Below are 25,583 nucleotides of genomic sequence, written 5' to 3' on the forward strand. Positions count from 1 at the left end.
TTGCGCCTGTCTAGTTTCACTCTCGCCGTCTTTGTACGTGTCTCTAAGAGGATTATGGCCGCATGAATGTGCATGCAGACGTCCATATATGTACATTGTGTGCATAGAAGCATATGTGAAGGTGTGCACATCATAGGGCTTAGACACACATGTGCACAGGTGCTCCTGATGGCTGCTGGTTAGCGCCTTGCATGGCAGCTCCCGCCATCAGTGTGTGAATGTGTGTGTGAATGGGTGAATGTGGAAATACTGTCAAAGCGCTTTGAGTACCTTGAAGGTAGAAAAGCGCTATACAAGTATAACCCATTATCATTTATGTGTATGCAGGGCTTGAAGCTCTCTCCCTGGGGGATTACATCACAGCAGTTATCAGACCTGAGTCATCAAAAAGGTTGAGAGGTCCTGCCCTGCTGCGCTCCTTCATCCAAATGAGGGCATAGTTAAAAGACTCGCTCGCCATGTGGTTCTTTCATTTCCTGCATGTGTTCTTTTCATTTTTCTGCTTTCAGCCACTCTTTTTTCGTCTTTGTTGCTTTCCTCTTTTTGGAGAGACAGAAAGACACTCTGATAGGCCCATAACAAAGTATGTTTGACCAACGCAATGGCCAAAATATTGGTGTTGCTGTACACATTAACTGCAATGTTGCATCAGCAAATTAAAAGCCTCATTACCTTACATGTAGAATAGTAAGCACGCATTACACTACCGATTTTAAGGTTTTTGTTGGCCTTTTTTGCCACAAAAAGTAGTGATTGACACTTAATCCAAAATTCCAGTTCATTTTCAAATTTGACATTTTAGGAGATCTACTGAGTGCCAATGACATTAATAAATGCTATGCAAGTAATACACAGTGGTACCAATACCTCGGTTTTAGTTATTAGCCATTCTAAATAGGGATAAGAGTGTATTCATTTTTAGTCCCGTGGCTGACAATTGGCAAACAGAGAGGAGGATACTATAACAGCAACGGTTGGTGTTCAGCATACAGCCTGTACACACGACGCGTAAGAGGAAGGCCGATCGATCCATAAATTGTGGTGTTGGTACCAAGGGTTGTATCGGTATATGATGTCGATATTTTTTATTATCCATCCATCCATTTTCTCCCACTTGTCCTTCAATTTTCCTTTCGGGTGAAATAATTCTTTAGACACAGAATTACTTCAAGGGCAAAAACCTAAATATTTAAACAATTGCAAAAACTACTATCTGTCACGTGGGGGGGTCCGCAGCTCGCTGCGGGGTTGTTCTTCCAATGCAAAAACGGCTCCGGACGACAGCGTGAAGGTAGGCTTGGATTTATTTAACATAAATAACTTACTACCATCACCACAAAAATACAACATAAAAAGGCAAGCGTGCCTAAGACACAAATGAAGCTGCTGGTTAGCAGAAACTATGACATGGTTTATTAAAACTTACTTGGTCAGAATGATACATGAACCGGTATGACATAAAGACAATGAACGCAGAACGAGTGAACAGAAAGAAAGACTTAAATAACCCAGACATGATTAACAACAGGTGCGTGACTCAAAACATGAAACAGGTGCGTGACATGACAGGTGAAAACTAATGGGTGACCATGGAAACCAAACAAAACAAGGAAGTGCAACCAGGAACTAAAGAGAGTCCAAAAACCAAGCAAAACATGGCCAAACAAAAACATGATTAACACAGACATGACAGAACCCCCCCTTACGGACAGATCCCAGATGTCCAAAAACAAAAAACAGGATCAAGAGTCATGGGAGGGCGGGATGGGGACATGGCGGTGGGTCGCCAGGCCAAGTGGCCCCGAATCCACCGAGGCATAGTCATGTGGCGGCGGCGAGTGGAACGCCGCCGCCACAGGCGAGGTGGGCGACCCGGGAAGGGCCACATGCGTGGCCGACAATCAGGTGGGCGCACTTGGCGTGGCGGACGACCAGGTAGTGGCCACAACCGTGGCAGACGAGGAGGCAGGCGCGTCGTCGTCATTGCAGGCGTGGGTGCAGCAGATGAAGCAGGCAGCGAAGCAGGTAGCAAAGCTTGGCGTGGCGCGTCGGGCGGCGAAGCTTGGCGTGGCGCTTCGGGCGGCGAAGCTTGGCGTGGCGCTTCGGGCGGCGAAGCTTGGCGTGGCGAAGCTTGGCGTGGCCATGGTTGGTCTTGGCATGGTTGGTCTTGGCATGGTTGGTCTTGGTGTTGGCATGGTTGGTCTCGGACTTGGTCTTGGTGTTGGCGAGCGTTGTCTTGGTCTTGGCGAGGGTCTTGGTCTTGGCGAGGGTCTTGGTCTTGGCGAGGGTCTTGGTCTTGGCGAGGAGCTGGTACCGGAGCTTGGCGTCGTGGAGCTGGTACCGGAGCTTGGCGTCGTGGAGCTGGTACCGAAGCTTGGCAGCGTGGAGCTGGTACCGGAGCTTGGCAGCATGGAGCAGGAACCGGAGCTTGGCAGCATGGAGCAGGAACCGGAGCTTGGCGTCGTGGTGCAGGAACCGGAGCTTGGCGTCGTGGTGCAGGAACCGGAGCTTGGCGTCGTGGAGCTGGTACCGGAGCTTGGCCGTGTGGTGCCGGAGCTTGGCCGCGTGGAGCTGGTACCGGAGCTTGGCCGCGTGGAGCTGGTACTGGCAGCACTGGAGCTTGGCGTGGAGGAACTTGACGTGGTGCAGGTGGCCTAGCTGGGGGTTGCTGCTTGGCAGGCCGAAAGACCGGTGGTGGTGGACGGGCCGGAGGTTGCTGCCTGGCTGGGCGCAGCTGAGTCACCCCACTATTACAGCACCTGGCCCTAGCCCCCCCCTCAAGGAGCGTATACCAGACGCGCTCCCCGTCTGGAACCGTTTTTTGGGGTGGGTGGAGGGAGGTCAGGAGGGGGGCAGAATCCTCCCCATTAAATTGTCCAAAATGTCTATTCACCACCCCCACTTTAGACTGGGTCTAAAAAAAAGTCTAAATTTAGAAAAAATCTTCTCAAAAGGATTTTTCTTTGAAACAAAGTCCTTAGTGGGCGGCTGACAGAGGGCGTAAATAGAATCTAAAAAAAAGTCTTGGTCTCTGACGTCATCACCAGTGGGCGGGATGACGTCATCAGCACGGACGGGTCTCCTGCGGCGGCGAGGAAGACTGGGCTGGTTGGGGGATCTTGTTGTCCGGAGGAGGATCCTGGGGGAACGACGCGCCATGCTGGCGAAAAGAAGCCTTTCTGGCTGGCCTCCATCTTCGCCAGCGCGTCTCCATATCCTCCTCGGGGCTCGTCTGCGGAAGAACGTCTGCTACGTTCATTCTGTCACGTGGGGGGGGGGGTCCGCAGCTCGCTGTGGGGTAGTTCTTCCAATGCAAAAACGGCTCCGGACGACAGCGTGAAGGTAGGCTTGGATTTATTTAACATAAATAACTCACTACCATAACCACAAAAATACAACAAAAAAAGGCAAGCGTGCCTAAAACACAAATGAAGCTGCTGGTTAGCAGACACTATGACATGGACTATGAAAACTTACTTGGTCAGAATGATACATGAACCGGTGTGACATAAAGACAATGAACGCAGAACGATTGAACAGAAAGAAAGACTTAAATAACCCAGACATGATTAACAACAGGTGCGCGACTAAAAACGTGAAACAGGTGCGTGACATGACAGGTGAAAACTAATGGGTGACCATGGAAACCAAACAAAACAAGGAAGTGCAACCAGGAACTAAAGAGAGTCCAAAAACCAAGCAAAACATGGCCAAACAAAAACATGATTAACACAGACATGACACTATGTACTACTCATTTAGTTATTGTGCACTATTGACTTTGTTTTGCTTAAACAGTTGCATGTAATAAAAGATAATAAGGAACTATTTTAAATATCTTTCGCCAAAACTACAAAGAACAGATGGTAAGCACCATATTAATTACTCTTTAGCTAGACTTAACGAAGCAGGGTTGTGTGTTCAGTGACCCTAAAGTTCCTATTGACTTTGATTGGACCATTACTGTATGCAACAACTTAATTTGCCTCTATGGTAGGTTATTTTGCAGCTGTACTCAAAGAATAAGCACAGACACAGAGTCACCCACGTGTGTTTAATCTTATTAAACCCAAGACAGTGTACGAAAACCGAGTCATATTTTTGATGAAAAGCCGGGGCTGATGAAAACTATACTAAACATACTGGTTATGAAATTATAAAACCATATGTCTCGTTAAGTATTACATATTCAGTGCAGAATGTGCTAAAAATTCTGCACTCAAATATATGCTCCAAGTTTTTGTACAAATTATTTCTACAGTAATTTTCTGCGAGATCATGTTATCTAAACAGGCAGTGGCATAATAGTCACTAATCAGTTTGAAAAAAGCTAATGTGTGCTGTTTTGCCATCTCCTTTACACTCATAATGCATAGCGATAGCACTGCCAATCTACAAGATTAGTTCTCAGGAAAATGAAGGATCAGATCACTTGTCAAATTATTCCGCACTCATGATTGGTTGGCACGTTAAGGTGCAGCCTCTGGTCTTTGCACTCCTGCCAGTGAACATCAACAGACTTATCAACTGACTGCTATAAGCCTGTCTATATGGGACAAGAAAATAGTTTTCCCATGATTCATGCTGTTGCAGCAGATCAGTTTTAGTCTTCACAAAGCACTGACACAAATTTGAGCTGGTCCATAACAGTTCTCTGTCAGTCACAACTAATCTCTTAGTACTGCAAAAACCTTTTTGATTTGTTGCACTGTTTGCCAAACAATACCAAGATAATTGATGTCAAATGTCATCAGAACTTATGCTTATTTTGAGACTTTGAGACTTTATTTGTCTTTATTTATGTAACCTTAGTTGCTTTAGGTACAGCACTTGACCCTACAGTTGCCACTTATTAATCAGTGATATCTTTGTTTAGCCTATCTCCCATGTTTGTGGTTGATACAATGATACATATACAGTACAGTATTATTGAGACTTAAAATTCCACTTTGAATTTGAAAGACAAGGCATCTGTCCACTTTCTAAAGTCAGATCAGGTCAGACATAGTTTGTTGACTTCATAGTCTGGAATGTCAACATTGACAAAAAATTATCCTGTGAAAACAGTGCCTTTTGTTGCGTTATTGAACAGTTCTGCGTATGGGCAACATTTGACAACGATTCGATTCAGAATTTGTGGTTGCCGATATGATTCAGAGAGAATATGATTTTTTATAGAACGATTCGTCCTGAAACAATTCAGTGAGTTTAAATCGATCCAGTAAATCTTTAGCCAACGAAACTCAACCTGTGTGACTAATAAATACTGGATACTGGACTCTGTAGGTGAAGTTTCCTATATTCCTGGTATTCTTCGTAGTGGAATTAGATATAAATTAATTATGGATATAAACAAGCAAGTAAACAACAATTAATGGCCTATGCATTCACATCTTATTTGAGTAAGGTGCAACCAACACTTTAAGTTTGAATTAACTAGAGGAAACCTTTTCTGCTCTCATTTTCAACATTCAAGAAATGTTCAATTGGGCGGTATAGCTCGGTTGGTAGAGCAGCCGTGCCAGCAACTTGAGGGTTGCAGGTTCGATCCCCGCTTCCGCCATCCTAGTCACTGCCGTTGTGTCCTTGGGCAAGACACTTTACCCACCTGCTCCCAGTGCCACCCACACTGGTTTAAATGTAACTTAGATATTGGGTTTCACTATGTAAAGCGCTTTGAGTCACTTGAGAAAAAGCGCTATATAAATGTAATTCACTTCACTTCACTTCACTTCACTTCACTTCACTTCAATAAAACTACAGTCACCAACATTTTAACAGTAGATTTACCTGCTAAATAAAGTTCCTCGACCCGGCCGTACAGTATACGTTCTACGCCCTGGCGTCGTCGATGACGGACAGTGTCCCAGGTGTGCGGAAGCATGTATGGTTGGTCGTGTCTGTGTTGCGGCTTTATTCCATTGTTCTGCGTCGTTTGTCTTTGGTTTGGCTTTTGCAATCGAGCTGTAGCTGAAACTTGTTGTGTTGTAATTTATGATATTGCCTCGACCACCGTAGGCATCCGCCATTTTTGTTTTGATTACAGCACAGATGGGCAAACAGACTTAACGGTTAACGTCCTTATCATTAAAAGTGCTAAACTTCCTTCAAAGTATGCCGTTTTTAAATCCAATGGTTTCCTTTTTCTAGTATTGATAAAATCGATCGATTCCCTTTTAAAATGTTCTTGGATCGAATACCGATCTTCGGGAAGGCAAACTGGTCAAGCACAGATCAATATACTTTAAATTTAGAAATATAAATTGATCTCTCGATATATCGATCAGTTGTAACACCCCTAGTACGTATGTTATACCACTTGACAATTTACATATTGTGCCATTAACATGTGCACTAACTGCTTGCCCCCGAGTCTGGTCAAGAAGTAGAATCTGCTGGTCACAGTAACTGGGTACTTTTTACTTTGACGTGCAAGAGCGATAACAAAAAGTCAAAAAAAACTTTTTTCAAACCATTCCCTAACTGTTTAAAACAGTCAAACGATTGTGAAATCTGTTATCTCTTGGTGAATTGTTTAAACTCTTTTAGTTTACAGTAGATATGTGGAGATTATAGGACAGATTTAAACCAGCATGTCCACTTTTAGTACATGGTGCTGGCGGTCTACTTGTGGTTCACCCCCTCTGGCTGACTTAAAGTGACGTAGATGAGGGTGTGTTTTGTGAACTGGAGAGGGGGGTGGTTGCACACACAGCTGTGCAGCCTAGATAAGTAGTTAACTGTAGAAAGCATGCATGCTACACATTCTGCTGTAGCGTGTCATCAGAAAATCAGATTCCCACCCACAACCTCCCACTCTTTGTTCGTCACTTTTTACTGACACACACACTCACACACACAGTTTTTATTCGTTCTCTCCCCACTCCCAAGTTCCAGACTTCTCCTTTCTGTCCTATGCTTGCTTAAGTTTCCAGTTCATCCAGTGTATTAAGTTGTATCTTCTCACTATCACTACTTCTTCTTTCCTTCTGCCAAACAGTCCTCGCTCAAAGAGCACACATCGCCTACTCAAGCACACACACATAGAGGGGGAAAAAGTTGCTCCAAGACTAACATGGAAGGGTTTTTGCCCTTTTCCCAGACGGGGTGTGTCAGGGCTTTTGTCCTGCTCATGCTGTATTAAATATCAGATTTTGGAGTGGGATGGTGTTTAAAAAAATGTTTGTTTTTTTTAAAGTTCAGTTTTTTTGTTCTTTTTTAGGGAAAGAATGTTGGCACGAAGCTCGGCACCAGGGCTAGAGATGAAAGTTGGGGTGCTGGAGTGCTGCTCCAGGTTTGTTTCATTTCATTTGCTCAGTAATGAGTCTTGTTAGTGCTGTGCGAGGCTGCGAGATCTGAATCGGGAGTTCAAAGTTAAGCCACAGGGAGGGATGGAGGAGGGTGGTAGAGGGAAAAGGAGGCAAAGAGGCAGAGAAAACATACAACCCAAACAAGCCCTCACTTGTGAAAAGTAAAAAAGACAAGAAAAGTAAAAAAAAAAAAAAGAAAAGAAAGGAAAACTTCGAATTTTACCTCAACTTCGTCTTCTATCTTTTTTAAATTATTTTTACTGCCGCTTGTCAAATGTCCTGAAACACAGCTAAGAGCTTGCAAGAGGTCTGAAAAAGTTGGCGTCTATACATGACTGTGCGCCTGTGTGCGCCTGTGTGTGCGTGTGCGTGTGTGCGTGTGCGTGTGCGTGTGCGTGTGTGTGTGTGTGTGTGTGTGTCAGCTCACGTCTGAGTCTGTGTGGGAATGATTACATCAGCCTGACGGAGCCTTATGATTGGTCGGTGAGCGTGTGGTTTGATTCAGTGTGCCTCAGAGCCCGTGGCTGAGGCTGTAACCCTTCGTGAGAGACGGAGAGAGAGAGAGAGACAGAAAGAAAGGGCGGGAGGAGGTAAAGAAAGATAGTTGTCAGACTGAGCCAGCATTGGGAGCTCCGCACTGTACCTGCTGCCGCCTGTTTGCCTTGTGTCTGTCCAGTGAGTTGGGCCGGACTGAGTCGTGCTGTAGGGCTCACTGACAGATCTTAGGTTCTAGATAGATTGAAGTGGGCTTGGTATGTGACAGGTAGCACCGCTGTCAACTCCCTGAATTGTCGGCCTTTTGCTTTCATCAGAAGAGAAGGTGACAGCTGGACTTTCTGTCCATAGTGTGTGTGCTGATGTGTGTGTATGAGTGGACAGACAGCCTCCCTCCAAAAATGCCTTCATGTTCTCCGGATTGCTGCCTATTGCGGGCCGTGGAGGTAAGACTGCTCTCTCCTTCTGTGTATTGCCTGCCCTTTGCTGCATTAGTATTTCATATTTATCTTTTGAATTCTGTTAGGTTTCAACCGAGGTGACAAATTGAATTTGTACACACAACAGCCAGAGACTTTTAAAAAATATTTTCATGGAAATGTGAGCCGAGCAGTGGCAGAAAATGGTTAGATTTGAATGAGGTGATGCTCAGTTGCTTTTTTAATTGACTTTTTTCAACAGATGGACTATTTCTTACTCTTAATCTTTTTGTAAGGAGGTAAAGAGAGGACTCCATCATGTAAATATGTTGAACGATATTATCAGTTTATGTTGGTACATAGGATCACAATGCTGGAATCTTGTACAGGTTAAGTCTGCTTCCCCGGTAGTCTTTAAGTGGCAGTTGTGACTACATGGTTTCCAGTTTGTAAAAGTACATTTAGGACGACTCACCTTCAGTGCATTTTCTCTAACTGACAAGTCACATTAAGCTCTTTGTAACGTTCTACTGCTCACACGCTTGTTATTTCTTGTGTGGATATGTTTGTATATGACTATATGTCGATAGCAATTGGCCTTTGTCTTTTTGTGATCCTTGTACACTATGTGGACAAAACAGCACTAAATGTGATTCACTGCTGGGTTTTTTTCACATAGCACCAACAAGTTGCTTATGGATTGATTAATTGATTGAAACTTGTATTACTAGATTGCACAGTACAGTACATATTCCGTACAATTGACCACCTAATGGTAACACCCGAATAAGTTTTTCAACTTGTTTATGTCGGGGTCCACGTTAATCAATTCATGGTAAATTCATGACATCACACAACACTTGGGACACCTTTGCAAACATTTGAGTTTTTTTGAAACTTTTATCAGTAGATTGCACAGTACAGTACATATTCCGTACAATTGACCACTAAAAGGTAACACTGAATACGTTTTTCAACTTGTTTAAGTCGGGGTCCACGTTAATCAATTCATGAGGTCCAATATACCACAACAGTGATGGTCAGAGGGATGTTAATTTAAAAACACGCTTAATGTTTAGAACTGCACCGCATCACACTTTGAGGTGTTTTCAATATTTTGTTAACATGGTTTAGCTACATGAGGAAGACAGAGTAGTAGTAGAACTTCTCCCTACTTTTACAAAATATATGACAGTAATAAATAAATTAACATCAAAGTAAATTAATGTGATATTTTTCAAAGGCAGATTTTGTATTGGATCTCATTAGATTTTGCAGGTTTACCTCACAATGAGTGTATCTTGCTATATTAAGTTCTGTGCTGTAGGATTTTGTTCCAATGTACAGTGTATCTTTACATGTCATATCCAATACACACGTATAACAGTTCATATCAGGTTTTCAGTGTTGTGTTTTGGGATTTTGACATAATCTTGGATCTTTAACTGCAATGTCTTGCCTCCTCCTAGATTGTTAAAATCTTCACAGAAGACGGCATGTGCAAAGTGGTGGAGATCCCAGCCGATATGACAGCCAGGGACCTTTGCCAGCTCCTGATCTATAAAAGCCATTGTGTGGACGACAACAGTTGGTCACTTGTTGAGCACCACCCGCTGCTGGGGTTAGGTGAGTGGAAGAGCCCTGCTCACATACACACACAAGACATGAACACACACGAGCGGACCCTCACACTTGCCGATACAGAACAACTCTCGGAGGGGCTGAGACATGCGATGCATTCAAGCGCACACACGCATGCACACACACACACACACACACACACACACACACACACACACACACACACACACACACACACACACACACACACACACACACACACACACACACACACACAGGTGCATTCACGCGTGCATGCCAACATACTTGGGCAGACAGGCAGGCTAGGCGCATATTCTCACACAGGCATGTAGGGAAGCGTGAGTGCATGCACATACTATGCAGCATACGCACGCACATACATATACTGTCCAGTGAGCTGATCAACTGAATCAGTGTTAACGGGCCATATGTCCAATTTTATCCGATGAAAAACTGAGCCTTTAACCCCAGAGCTTTGTGAGGAATGTGTAAGTTAATTGTATTGAATAGCCGGTCGGTTAACATGATGCAAATGGATAGTGACATTGCACATGAAGTCAGAGTTGTCATCGTGACTGGGCAAAGAAATGAAAAAAACATTATAAATGTGGCTTAGAAGAAGTTTTAAGGTTTTTGCGACGCTGTCTTTAAGGTAAAGTTCAATAACTCCATAAAAGCTTATTGCGGAGGCGTCAAGAGTAATTATTTACCTGTTCTTCAACATTGCAATTAGTGGGAATGAGGACAATTCCTTGAGGCAGAGCAGAGAGCAAATTCATCCTTTTAAAGTGCTAAAACCTAAGACATTATTTCCATTTGTTTGTTGTGTTTTTGTTGTTCTGCCTCAAGCATAAATGAAAACTATCTTATGTGTGGCACAGTTGTTTATTCAAGTAGATCATATGTCACCCAAAAATGTTATCTTTTATCAGTGTCTTCGCCTGGGCCTTAATTGATAAATTTGCCCTTTATGTGGTCGGTCACACCATATGATCATGAACACAAAATATCACATCAAGTCTTCAATATTATTTAAGAGAGAGGAGGTAGTGAGGGTTAAGGATTTAAGCAAAGACAGCACCCCCCGTGACCCCAAAAGGGACAAGCGGTAGAAAATGGATGGATCGCATTGTAATGTAACTTTTGCAGCCTAGTGTCAGTTGTCATACAATTTAGTATTGCCAACGTTATGCTATCAACCCACTTGGGTTCCTGCAAAGTGGTGATGGAGTTTATTAATGCTGGTTATAAACGTATTTTTTGTCACGTTACAGCATGGCTATTCAATTGACGGCCCTGTAATGACACTATACTGGCCCCCGAGTTTAGTTTGAAACTTGGAAGACAAACATATTTGCAACAAATTCCTAAAAACACTTGAATGCGCCTGATTTATTGAGAAACTTGGACCACAGTAAACAAATGTTTAGATCCTGCGTTGACATTTTAATCTTGCTAACACTGGGGTCCAAACTTGTGATTTACATAACAGAGTAGTTCCTCAAGGCACCCCTTTAAGTTCTCTCTTTTTTGGCAGTTAAAGCTTTTCTTCGTAACGTGATTTATGTAACTAAGGTGTTCCTCACTATTCTTATTTCTTTTTCATCCTTTAAAGCTATTCAACTGGTGACCCAACAGTTCAGTTAAAAAAAACTTGTAAGAGACTTACAATAAAAAAAACACTGGTATTGTCATAGAGATTATCTTTGACTTGCTATTTTGTAGATACTAAAATAAATTAAATGTCAATAAATACAACTGCAGAATGCTTCTGTAACTCTGACAAAATAAATACACCAAAATCAAATGTCTACTGTAGAGAATACTAGTTGTCCGGAATATACAAAATAAAACAAATGGTGAAGACAAATCCGGACCCCCGGTCCTTAGCTTTCTGAAAATGTGGCTCCCAAAACAATTTACCGGTAGTTGAATATCTCTGTGTTAGAGGCTCCCTTTTAAACCTTAAAATCTGATTCTCTTGGAAATAGATACTTCAGCTCGTCATTGTTTTACTAGCGTCAATGTCCATTTAGTGTGTGCTTTGACAGATTTGTGGGGCGGCCATTGTTTGTAATATTCTTCATTGCTTAAGGTTTTTGGTACATTTTAGTGGACTCTTGAGTTTGTGGTTATGTTTCTCAGAGTACAAAACAAAAGTCAAGAGCATGTTTGATTCTGGAGGTTCATCAAGGTGTTTGGACCTGTTGCTGTATGAGGACCTTTGTGTTGGACCTGGTAGCTAGGATCAAGTTTGGAGAGCTGTGACCAGTTAAGCGTTAGAAAACGCAGCGTTCCCCTGAGGGGAGAGTAATTATAAAGCACTTACGGTGCACAAGCTGAGCCTGTGCTCGGGGCTCATTTCTGCACAGTTCACCAATGTGTGACAGAAAGGGGGCTGGGGGGTCAGTTTCATATAGAGCATGGTGCCAAATGTAAAACAAATGTAAAAGCATTTTGTTGAGGTTGTTTCGACTCCTGTCTTTGTGTTATTGCATTTTGTGAGATGTGCGCATGGATTCACAACATCTGTCTTATGAAAGAAACTATATTGGCTCATTCAAGTCTAATCTAATATTTTGCAATCATCCATGATCTGATTACTTTTCTCATCAGCGCAGCCAGCACCTTGCTGCCAAACACATTTAGTTTAATTTGTTTTCAGTGATATCATGTTTGGCTCGGATTTGTATTCTATAATGGATCCTATTCTGCTCCGGTCCACCTTTACAGGGCATGACTTCCTCTCAGGTCTGGGGAAATTAGATTGATTTCAAATTTTCAGTAAAGGAAATATTAAATCAAAAGCACTGAAAACTGTACATAGAAAATGCATTGAAAACTCTCACATTGACTTGTACAGTATGTTAATGGTTAATGATTTTGTTATTTTAAACACTAATGGTGGTTGGTCAGGGTTAATTGTTAATTCAAAGCATATATAGATATATACTTTAACATCCAATATTCCAGAATTTCAGTAGTCGATATAACTGAAAGGCCTACTGAAATGAATTTTTTTTATTTAAACGGGGATAGCAGATCTATTCTATGTGTCATACTTGATCATTTCGCGATATTGCCATATTTTTGCTGAAAGGATTTAGTATAGAACAACGACGATAAAGATTGCAACTTTTGGTATCTGATAAAAAAAAGGCTTGCACCTACCGGAAGTAGCGTGACGTAGTCAGTTGAACATATACACAAAGTTCCCTATTGTTTACAATGATGGCCGCATGAAGTGAGAGAGATTCAGACCGAGAAAGCGACAATTTCCCCATTAATTTGAGCGAGGATGAAAGATTTGTGGATGAGTAAAGTGCAAGTGAAGGACTAGTGGGGAGTTGAAGCTATTCAGATAGGGAAGATGCTGTGAGAGCCGGGGGTGACCTGATATTCAGCTGGGAATGACTACAACAGTAAATAAACACAAGACATATATATACTCTATTAGCCACAACACAACCAGGCTTATATTTAATATGCCACAAATTAATCCTGCATAAAAACACCTGCGTGTTTGTTACGCTAGCTCCTAGCTCCTCTGCTAGCTCCTAGCTCCATAGAACACGCCAATACAATTCAAACACCTGATCAACACACACAATCACTCAGCCCAAAAGACCGTTTACCTAACCCAAGGTTCATAAAGCTTATATATTTTTAAAAAGTTACGTACGTGACGCGCACATACGGTCAAGTTATCGAATGTTTAGCAGCCAAGGCTGCATACTCACGGTACCTGATATTCAGCTGGGAATGACTACAACAGTAAATAAACACAAGACATATATATACTCTATTAGCCACAACACAACCAGGCTTATATTTAATATGCCACAAATTAATCCTGCATAATAACACCTGCGTGTTTGTTATGCTAGCTCCTAGCTCCTCTGCTAGCTCCTAGCTCCATAGAACACGCCAATACAATTCAAACACCCGATCAACACACACAATCACTCAGCCCAAAAGACCGTTCACCTAACCCAAGGTTCATAAAGCTTATATATTTTTAAAAAGTTACGTACGTGACGCGCACGTACGGTACGGTACGTGTTATGCTAGCTCCTAGCTCCTCTGCTAGCTCCTAGCTCCATAGAACACGCCAATACAATTCAAACACATGATCAACACACACAATCACTCAGCCCAAAAGACCGTTCACCTAACCCAAGGTTCATAAAGCTTATATATTTAAAAAAAGTTACGTACATACGCAAAAAAAAGCCAAAGCTGCATACTCACAGTAGCACGTCTGCGTCTTTGTCATCCAAATCAAAGTAATCCTGGTAAGAGTCTGTGTTGTCCCAGTTCTCTACAGGCGTCTGTGTATCCAAATCAAAAGTCCTCCTGGTTAGAGTCTCTGTTATCCGAGTTCTTCCATCTTGACTGCATCTTTCGGGAATGTAAACAAAGAAGCGCCGGCTGTGTACTGTTGTGGCTGACTACGTTCGAAAAATACGTCCATTTCGCACCGACAACTTTCTTCTTTGCTTGCTCGGCTTCCTTCTCCATAATGCAATGAACATGATTGAAACAGATTCACGAACACAGATGTCCAGAATACTGTGGAATTATGAAATGAAAACAGAGCTTTTTCGTATCGGCTTCAATGTGGAAGGCATACCCGTGTTCGTCGGGCTACGTCACACGCATACGTCATCCTCAGAGGCGTTTCGAACCGGAAGTTTAGCGGCAAATTTAAAATGTCACTTTATAAGTTAACCCGGCCGTATTGGCATGTGTTATAATGTTAAGATTTCATCATTGATATATAAACTATCAGACTGCGTGGTCGGTAGTAGTGGGTTTCAGTAGGCCTTGAATTTCCACATTTTTCATTACGATTTTTTAAAAAAAGGACTTTTTAAAATTGACTACTTTACTGAAAACTCCTTCCAACTGTACAGTATTTATGATCACAGTGCATTTCGCTCTCACTTGCGCGGCAAAAACTTTCATGTCTGCTTGTATTTGATTAGTAAATAAATGCAAGATGTAAGACGCTGTCACTTCCTTCTTTCGTTTCTCTTTTAATGCGTACCTCGATAATGTGGCAACACAAATCTCTTCTGCTACCTCTTTTTCTGGCAAAGCAGGTGTGGATTATGTGTGTTGTAGAGCTGCAGCTATCGAATATTTAAGTAATCGAGTATTCTATCGAATATCCCGATCGATTAATCGAATAAATCATATTTTTGCTTTTTTATTTATTTATTTATTTTGTCCTGTCCAGCTTTTTAGGTAAATCATATTGTTGATGTAGATGCCCATATCGGCTTTACAAATTTACTTTACAAAAGAGAAGGGTGGTATAATTCTCTTGTTGCCTTATTTGTATTTTGACTTTATTAAATGGATTTATACTATTATTTGGTGGTTCCGCACCGGAGCAATATCTTTGCTTAATTAAGATTTAATTATACATGTTAAAATGTGCCCTCAATTATTGCGTTTGGCCTAATTGACACGCACAGCTGAAATGCGTCCGTGGTTGATTGTGCCAATTTGTGTGCAACTAATAAAAACAGGTGCGCTCACAGCCCTATGTGCTGTGTGGTGTGACCGAATAAACAAAGTTCTTGTCTCTCGTGCGTTTTTGATGATTATTATACGGTGCCGTTTAAATGGTGGTTTCTCCACGCAAATCCGCCGAGCTGTTTTCAATCTGTCAACAATACATAAACAATATAAAAAGACAAACCACCTAATAATGACGACAACAGTTTTACACTTTAAGAATGCGGTACAGTCCGATGCATTTTTTGCATGCAAAATAGTAATCAATGTTCATTTTGCCATCATAACATGTTTGAGATGAAAACACACATATATAAAATTAGTTCAAAATAATATTTCCTGAGAAAGTTAAAATAAAACTATTCTTAGTATCAAAAATAAAACAATAAGAACAGTATTCATTATATCAAACATAAAAAGTAGATTAGGTAGTGCCTTTAATACTGCATTTGAAAAGTGCAACCAGTGGTGAGTCACCACCAAGCAAAAACCGCGCATGCTCAGAAAAGTAGCGTCAGATTTACCGCACGTCCGAGCACCCATTGGCAGAAATGTAGATCGGCGCCTTTGCTATAGAGACTATAGTGGTTGCAAGTGCAAGCTGTCCAAGTAGCATGTGGTTGCATGACTTGAATAACCCGAATAACTTTGCACGACTACTTCCGCGTGGTTACTAATGGAAGGCTAATTGAACACGACAGCCCGAATAGCGTTATTAGTTTTCAACATCTTTTGGCGGCATCTGATGACTTTGCGGGAGTGAGAGAACACATCCTGGTTATGATAATGAATAACATTTATTTTACTTACACAACTTTTGCGTTTACATTTGATAATAGATGACTTACCTTGCCTCTGGATGTCCCTCAATCGGATGCTTTCTCGACAGGTGCTGCAGCATCAAACTTGTGGCATTGTGGTATGCAAACTCCACTTTTCAAAGTTTGCATACGACTGCGTTTTCTTTCGATTTTAGTGTGAAGTGTTCCCGTACCTTAGACAACTTTTGTCGCTTCTTAATACCCTCGTTTTGCTATGGCTCTTGTCCCCTGCTTTCTGTGGTGTCTGCCATTGCGAGTTATGTCGGTGAAAATGTTTTCTAAACTGAAGCGTATTTAAAGGAGTGATGTTGTGCAGTGCAGGGGGCGTATGATCTGACGTAAACACGCTGTGCAAAACCTAAACAGTCCATGCGAAACGTGAGCTTTGACTACTAAACAAGGAAAAATGCCATAAAAAAACAACAAAAAACTTAATGACGCCTCGAGGCAGCGAAAATTCCTCGAATATATTTTGTAATCGAATTACTCGAGTTACTCGAGGAATCATTTCAGCTCTAGTGTGTTGTGAAGCCTACGATGCAAGTCACGATGCATCCGGCCACAGTTCCATTTTAATATTTTAATGAGAGAGGGCGAACCAGGAGCGCTAAATCTGTATTTGTGACATGTTTTACAAATAAATTAATATATGGGAAACACACATTTTTTTCTTCTTTGGCAATGACTCAGTGCACACGTGCCAAGAATTGAAGCGGCCAATAACAAAACACCACTCGAGTTTAGATCCGGGCGGCCGCTTCTTCCAATCAGTCCTCTCCAGGTTTCACTGTTGTTGCCAATGTTGAAGTCCCCCAGCAACAAGGGAATCACCTGGTGGAGCACTCTCCAGTACTCCCACTAGTGAATCAAAAAAGGGCGGGTACTCAGAGCTGCTGTTTGGTGCGTAAGCACAAACAACAGTCAGGACCCGTGCCCCCACCCAGAGGCGGAGGGAAGTTACCGTCTCGTCTACTGGGTTAAACTCCAACGTACAGGCTCTGAGCTGCGGGGCAACAAGTATTTCCACCTCCGCCTGTCGCCTCTAACTGCTTGCAACGCCAGAGTGGAAGAGAGTCCAGCCCCTCTCGAGAGGACTGGCTCCCGAACACGAGCTTTGCTTTTAGTCCGACTCGATCTGGCCGGGACTTCTCTACCTCGCGCACCAGCTCAGGCTTCTTCCCCCCAGCAAGGTGACGTTCCACGTTCCAAAAGCTAGCTTCTATAGCCGAGGATCAGACCGCCAAGGGCCCTGTCTTTGGCTGCCGCCCAGCTCACATTGCACCCGACTTACGAGTGGTGAGCCTTATGGAAGTGAAACACATGTTGCCTCTTCGGGCAGTGCCCGGCCGGGCCCCATGGGGACAGGCCACCAGGCGCTTGTAATCGAGCTCCATCTCCAGGCCTGGCACCATAGGGGGGCCCCAATGACTCACGTCCGGGCGAGGGAGATCAGGGTTCTTGATTTGATCTTTGATAATATATTATATAATTATAATGATTTTAATAATCTTATATAAAGCATTTGACAAATTATTGCCGCGTAATCTACAAAGTTTTTTTATAAGACGAGTGCAGGGTCATAACTTGAGGCTTTGGATATTTCTTATTGCCGAGAGCTCAAACCACTCGTAAACGTTTTTGTGTGTCTGTATGTGGAGTAAAACTATGGAACAAACTGGACTTACAACACAAGCAATGCCAAACTATTAATCGATTTAAACTATTATACAAACATGGGGTCTGGTTCAAATATAGAGATGAGGGTCTTTAATTTGACCTGCTGCTGTACTCTGTCTCAAAGTGTTAACATGTGCTCAATGTTTCCTTACCATTATTGCTATGTTGTCTATTACCATTGTTGGTATATTCATTATTCCTACATTGTTGATACAAATTATTGTTACAGTGTAATGATTATTGTTACCTAGGGTAATGCCACTATGATACAACATCTGTATTATAATCCTTGAACAAGGTAAGAGTGAAACTCATGTGAATAATCACTGAATGGAGAACTGGGGGTGGGATTAAATAAATGATCTTCTTCCCAATCCCTTTCAGGCAAAACTGGACAATCATGCATTACATACTATACATTACCTTTTGCACTATATTAATTTATATTATTATGTGTTGTCAACTTTGTACTTTTTTATGTCATTGCCTGAAATAAATAAATAAATGAAAATGAAAAAAAAATATTTTCATTGAAGTCTTGAGTAAAATTCCTGTGGAATAAAATATCTTATTTTCTGTAGATAGTCAAATATTCCATCTAACTTAGTATACAGCTCATTGAATAATTATAATGTCCAGAATTTATTGGGATTAAATATACAGTATTTACACACCATGTCATGGCTGCTCTCTGGAACACTTGTCACATGTCAATCCGCTCACTGCTTTGACACATACACGCCTCAAGACGAGCGTGCAAGCCTGCCGGAATGGAGATGAAAATGTGTGTTGGACTAATGTGATGGGCCAAACACATAAAGCCAACAGGGAATAAACAATAAACAGGGTGACATTTGTTGGGGACCTTACCAAATGTAATGTTCTGTATTGCCATTTCTACTTTAGTACAATTAGATTTAAAAACTGAGATCAACTGATCCTTCCCACTGCATTGCCTCCTGTGGAATCTATACAGTTTTAGCCAATATAGCCCTCGGAATTATGTTTGCAATGTTGCTAAATATTTATATGAGGAGCTGTATCATGAAGTATGCTGTTTGCAATAGTGTTTCTAATATTTTGTCCTGTGGCCATGGTGTGTTACTAAATGTTTAAAAACACCTCTACGTAAAAATATGTACTTCAGATAATCTTAAAAAGTTCAATAATAGACATCATTTTTTACATACAGTATATCAATTCTCTTGGATTTATGCTCAGGTCTATCTGCATACTTTTTATAGGCAGAATATTTAATGCAGTTATTATACTGTACCTGAATACATTGAGCAGGTGTACTAATCAACATGTCTGAAAAGGAGCAGGAAAAAGTAAAGCTTATAATTAATTCTGCCCCTTCTCCATGTCTATTACAAACACAGTAGTACCTCAATTTACGGGCTTAATTGGTTCTGTGACGGTGCTCTTATCTCAAAACACTTGTATCTCAAATCATGTCTCATTGAATTAATTAAAATCAATTTAATTGGTGCTTGCTGCCCCAAAATCACACAATTTGAACATGTAATATACTTTTTAGAAATAAATCAAACTTTTAGATAAGAAATATTTGATAAAAACAATACCAATAAAAATGTACAGCACTTACATTGGAGATCTCCTTCCAGCTGTTTCTCCGTCAAACACACCATCAGCAGCTTCTCCATATTTTAATAGATAAATGTTCGTCGTTTAGAGATTTTAACAATATTGGCTGGCATTACACTCATTCTGCTTCAGTATGGTGCAGACTAGCATTCATACGCTTGAATTATCCACTTCTTCTCAGCACTGTCATTCACTCTCACTTTCTTTCTTCCCATGGTTGGAAAACTACGTTACATTGATCTCTAGCTATAAACTAATGCTAGCGAGTAAGACCAGATAATATGGTCGGATCTTACGGGGTTCTCTGTGACATTTGCTACGCTAACTAATGGCGGCCTGCTTGTAACCCAAATGTTTGCAAGCCTAATAGCTCTTATCTCAAAACACTCTTAACACACCCAGGATTTTCACAGGATGCGGAATGGCGCCGCCACAGCCACGGACTCGCTCCATTTTTATTCAAGTCAATGTGTTTATGGCGATGACATTCTGCATTCTTGCGCTAAATATACGCACAGCTTCTATAAATGCCAGTTGTCGGCCGTTAAATTTAGCTAAATTCTGCTTATGTCGGACAGGAAGTCATTCACAAACACGAAATAAATTATTGTTTACTTTCAAAAGAAAATACTCTGTTTTCAATGCAGATCGTATTTTACACTTTGAAATGTCCTAATGGACATAAAGTCAACTTGTCAACTTTGGACGGAATTTCACATCGTTGACACAAATTGATCAGGACATGCTGATTCTGGAGGTCAAAAAAATGAACTGTGTCAAATACAAGCTGATGTGTGTGCGCATATGTGTGTGCAACAGGATAAACAATTTTTGGTTCGCTGTACTACAACTCCCCCATCATGTGATTATGCCCGGATTTGCGAGATCTTGTAAAGGTCTGCGCTATTACGCTGCACGACGGAGCCGAGACAGAACGGCGGTGGGGATTGCTGTACTGCGGATGGCGACGCCGTTTTGCATTCAGTGGAAATCCGTGGTTAACACACTCTTAAGTTCAGGTAACATTATACTGCAGTTAAACCAAAGAACATCAATGAGCAATTAGAAGTTGTAGCTTGCGCAGTGTTAAGGAAAATAAAGGAATTAAAATGTAAAAGTAAGACTTAAAATTCGTTTTAACATTGAAAGTAAAATTGTTAATAATACAGTCTATTAAAAGTTAGAATAATTAGATAAAGATAGGTAAACATTGAGGATAAACATAAATACTGGAATCATTTATCGTTTAACTAATTATTTTAAGAAAATCTCTCAGTTTATAATTAGTTTCTGTCATGTCAAAAACATATTTGTAATGATCAAAGAATAAATTGTATTGCTTGATATTGTTGAATTTTGCATAATCTACGTCATTGTTGTATTATTGTTGTCTTGTGAGTTGTCTTTTATTTTCTTGTCGCGCCGATGATGTCATCTTTGTAGTCTGTATAAAGTTTGTAGAAGAGTTCAAACTTACATTATTGCTCTGTTCATTTGATGTATTGGAAGCCCAATGAAAAACATAATTATTTTGAGTGCAATACAGGGGGTGCGTTTTTTTTGTTTCATGTTTGTGTGGGTAGCAATGCTTGCAACTTAGCGGTTAGGAGGTGGACCAGAATAGAAGCAGAAAAACTGAAAAGGTCTGCGAGCGACCCCGGACAATAGTTGTTTGAGCAGAGAGGCCTATTCTTGTCCATGTCGGCCCACTTGTCATACATTGGTGAATGGGATGAAATGGCCCTTTTGAGTAGTAACGTTGACCTCCACTTGTCAGCCTGGAAAGGTTAATAAGGAAGGAGACAGTGAAGTAGTGTTGCCATGATGAGTCACTGTCACAAACATGAGTGACTCATCGGACAGGCGACGGAATGAAACTGAAATGTAAAGGTCGTCGTGACAGCGTAGGATCGTGTCTGTCAGAGAGTTGTAGGGTCCATTAAATGATCTTATCACATTGAAAAAAGAGATATATTAATTCTAATTCAACTACAACTTTTTAATTGCATCTATTATGAAGGATATGTTTTCCAATAAAGAGTAACTTGTAAGCTAGTTGAAATGAACCGAGTCATGTCTGCTGTCAGCGCCACAGTGGACACAAATTATGTCAACACCTGGGCCTCAGACCACATCCACATTAGGACACACTTCCAGTTACAGTCACATGCTCATCCGCCCTCAGTGAACACGAAAGGATCAGTCTGGATCTTATTGTCACGGCTCGTTTGAAGACTTCTCTCCGTTGAAACCAGATGGCACTTTTCACTTCAATGAATTTCACATTTTATTAGAACCACTGTTCCTTTGTATTCAGAACATTTACTGTTTTGTTTTAAAATAAATGAATGGTTGTTGGAAATATGCAGAGTACAATGAACCTTCATTGTCCACTTTTAAAATTCATCTTAAATATGCTTTTAACCCAGCATGAAACATTTGTGTCATTTTTATTAGCTTTAATATTTTATCATATTTTATTCATATTTTTATCATGTTTTAGTGTATTTTACTTGTGTCTCCTAACTATATTTTAATGTTTTCCAGTACAGTATTTTATTTACTTCTTGTTTTCAACTGTGGTTGTTATAACAATATTTCAATTGTATGATTTAATTCAACTAAATTGTATTTTACCATGTACTGAGTGCTAACAACAACAACACAAATGAGACACTGGTCACAAACAGCTCCTGGACCATACTTTGGATAGCCGTGTTGTACGGTAAATTGTGTTAAGTAATTTCAATAGAACTCCGAATCTAATTAGAATGTTTTTCTGCCTTCCTTCAGAACGCTGTCTGGAGGACCATGAGTTGGTGGTTCAGGTTCAGGCTTCCATGAGCAGCGACGGTAAATTCCTCTTCAGGAAGAACTATGCCAAATATGAATTCTTCAGAGTTCCTCAGGTAATTATTACGTTGTCTTTGACCTTCCTTCACATGCACAAAGCAACAGCTCCATGGACAATTTTAATTATTTATTTGTATTTTTATGCGGGGGGGAAAAAAGCATTTGAACAAACAAAAGTACAAAGTGCAGTTTAAAATAATTGCATTGTAGGGCCTTTTAATGTTTATTTATAAATTAAAAACTGCTCCTTGCTGTGGTATTTTTTAATGTGCTATTGAGAAAAATGGTAAGAGCAGTCTGCAGTAAAAAGGTGTGTGAGTTTTTTTTCTCTGCTTTTTTAATGGTTCAAATTCATATGCTGTAAGTAAAGGTGCTGTTTACAACTTCCTCACAGTAACATTTTTCAAAGCAAAAAATACAACAAAAACACCACCAGCTTATGTTAGTTACTATTAGTGGTTTCACTGAACACATTTGTTTGATAATTGTCTATATTTTTCACAATTACAAACTTAATGTAATAACATTTTTTACCGGTTTAAATAAGATGATTGGTGTTTTTGGCGGTCACTCACCCTGTGTCGTCAACGCGTATGCGCAAGGAGTGAGTGCACACATACAAAAGCAGTCCAAGAGAAGCAACAAACAATTTGCAGTCATGTTGTTGTTATGGTAGAATACTGTATATAGTACATTCAATGACTGCTAACACTAGCTGTCCAAATTGCTATTATTGGCTAACAACACCCAAAGCTAATGCGCGTGCATGTGTTACGTACGTACGTAATTACGTCATTACGTACGAGAAGCCGTAAGAGGGCGGGATATACTGTGAAAAATTCCTTGGTAAATTGCCACCCTCTAGTCATTTGTGTAAATATAGCAAACAGCCCCTTTAAAGGCCTACTGAAACCCACTACTACCGACCACGCAGTCTGATAGTTTATATATCAATGATGAAATCTTAAAGGCCTACTGAAATGATTTTTTTTTATTTAAACGGGGATAGCAGATCTATTCTATGTGTCATACTTGATCATTTCGCGATATTGCCATATTTTTGCTGAAAGGATTTAGTATAGAACAACGACGATAAAGATTGCAACTTTTGGTATCTGATAAAAAAAAGGCTTGCCCCTACCGGAAGTAGCGTGACGTAGTCAGTTGAACATATACGCAAAGTTCCCTATTGTTTACAATGATGGCCGCATGAAGTGAGAGAGATTCGGACCGAGAAAGCGACAATTTCCCCATTAATTTGAGCGAGGATGAAAGATTTGTGGATGAGTAAAGTGCAAGTGAAGGACTAGTGGGGAGTTGAAGCTATTCAGATAGGGAAGATGCTATGAGAGCCGGGGGTGACCTGATATTCAGCTGGGAATGACTACAACAGTAAATAAACACAAGACATATATATACTCTATTAGCCACAACACAACCAGGCTTATATTTAATATGCCACAAATTAATCCTGCATAAAAACACCTGTGTGTTTGTTACGCTAGCTCCTAGCTCCTCTGCTAGCTCCTAGCTCCATAGAACACGCCAATACAATTCAAACACCTGATCAACACACACAATCACTCAGCCCAAAAGACCGTTCACCTAACCCAAGGTTCATAAAGCTTATATATTTTTAAAAAGTTACGTACGTGACGCGCACATACGGTCAAGCTCTCAAATGTTTAGCAGCCAAGGCTGCATACTCACGATACCTGATATTCAGCTGGGAATGACTACAACAGTAAATAAACACAAGACATATATATACTCTATTAGCCACAACACAACCAGGCTTATATTTAATATGCCACAAATTAATCCTGCATAAAAACACCTGCGTGTTTGTTATGCTAGCTCCTAACTCCTATGCTAGCTCCTAGCTCCATAGAACACGCCAATACAATTCAAACACCTGATCAACACACACAATCACTCAGCCCAAAAGACCGTTCACCTAACCCAAGGTTCATAAAGCTTATATATTTTAAAAAAGTTACGTACATACGCAAAAAAAAGTTGCGCACATACGGTCAAGCGATCAAATGTTTAGAAGCCAAAGCTGCTTACTCACAGTAGCACGTCTGCGTCTTTGTCATCCAAATCAAAGTAATCCTGGTAAGAGTCTGTGTTGTCCCAGTTCTCTACAGGCGTCTGTGTATCGAAGTCAAAAGTCCTCCTGGTTAGAGTCTCTGTTATCCGAGTTCTTCCATCTTGACTGCATCTTTCGGGAATGTAAACAAAGAAGCGCCGGCTGTGTACTGTTGTTGCTGACTACGTTCGAAAAATACGTCCATTTCGCACCGACAACTTTCTTCTTTGCTTGCTCAGCTTCCTTCTCCATAATGCAATGAACATGATTGCAACAGATTCACGAACACAGATGTCCAGAATACTGTGGAATTATGAAATGAAAACAGAGCTTTTTCGTATTGGCTTCAATGTGGAAGGCATACCCGTGTTCGCCGGTCTACATCACACGCATACATCATCCTCAGAGGCGTTTCGAACCGGAAGTTTAGCGGCAAATTTAAAATGTCACTTTATAAGTTAACCCGGCCGTATTGGCATGTGTTATAATGTTAAGATTTCATCATTGATATATAAACTATCAGACTGCGTGGTCGGTAGTAGTGGGTTTCAGTAGGCCTTTAACATTGCAACACATGCCAATACGGCCGGATTAACAATTTTAAATTTTCCGCTAAACTTCCGGTTGAAAATGTCTATGTATGATGACGTAAGCGTGTGACGTCACTAGCTAAACGGAAGTATTAGTACACCATTGAATCCAATACAAAATACCTCTGTTTTCATCTCAAAATTCCACAGTATTCTGGACATCTGTGTTGGTGAATCTTTTGCAATTTGTTTAATGAACAATGAAGACTGTAAAGAAGAAAGTTGTAGGTGGGATCGGTGTATTAGCGGCTGGCTGTAGCAACACAACCAGGAGGACTTTGACTTGGATAGCAGACGCGCTAGCCGACGCTAGCCGCCGCTAGCCGCCGACCGCACGGATGATCGGGTGAAGTCCTTCGTCCTTCCGTCGATCGCTGGAACGCAGGTGAGCACGGGTGTTGATGAGCAGATGAGGGCTGGCTGGCGTAGGTGGAGCGCTAATGTTTCTATCATAGCTCTGTGAGGTCCCGTTGCTAAATTAGCTTCAATGGCGTCGTTAGCAACAGCATTTTTAAGCTTCACCAAGCTGGAAAGCATTAACCGTGTATTTACATGTCCAGGGTTTAATAGTATTGTTGATTTTCTGTCTA

At 41.1% G+C, this 25,583-nt stretch overlaps 1 protein-coding gene across 5 annotated transcripts in view; it reads left to right on the plus strand.

The window, feature by feature from the left end:
• The first annotated feature begins 6,563 nt into the window (after positions 1–6,563).
• Positions 6,564–25,583, plus strand: part of LOC133660192 (growth factor receptor-bound protein 10-like) — a 42,755-nt gene continuing 23,735 nt past the window's right edge. For 2 of the 5 annotated variants that reach the window (XM_062063458.1, XM_062063461.1), the window contains exons 1-3: positions 7,750–8,251; positions 9,694–9,850; positions 22,252–22,367. In XM_062063458.1, the coding sequence (XP_061919442.1) occupies positions 8,168–8,251; positions 9,694–9,850; positions 22,252–22,367 (357 nt within the window). In that variant the 5' untranslated portion in view covers positions 7,750–8,167. Of the gene's footprint in view, positions 7,295–7,744; positions 8,252–9,693; positions 9,851–22,251; positions 22,368–25,583 lie in introns of those variants that run through there. The other 3 variants (XM_062063462.1, XM_062063459.1, XM_062063460.1) reach the window with 3 other exon arrangements.

This window comes from Entelurus aequoreus, linkage group LG11 (assembly GCF_033978785.1).
Source record: "Entelurus aequoreus isolate RoL-2023_Sb linkage group LG11, RoL_Eaeq_v1.1, whole genome shotgun sequence".
NCBI lineage: Eukaryota > Metazoa > Chordata > Actinopteri > Syngnathiformes > Syngnathidae > Entelurus > Entelurus aequoreus.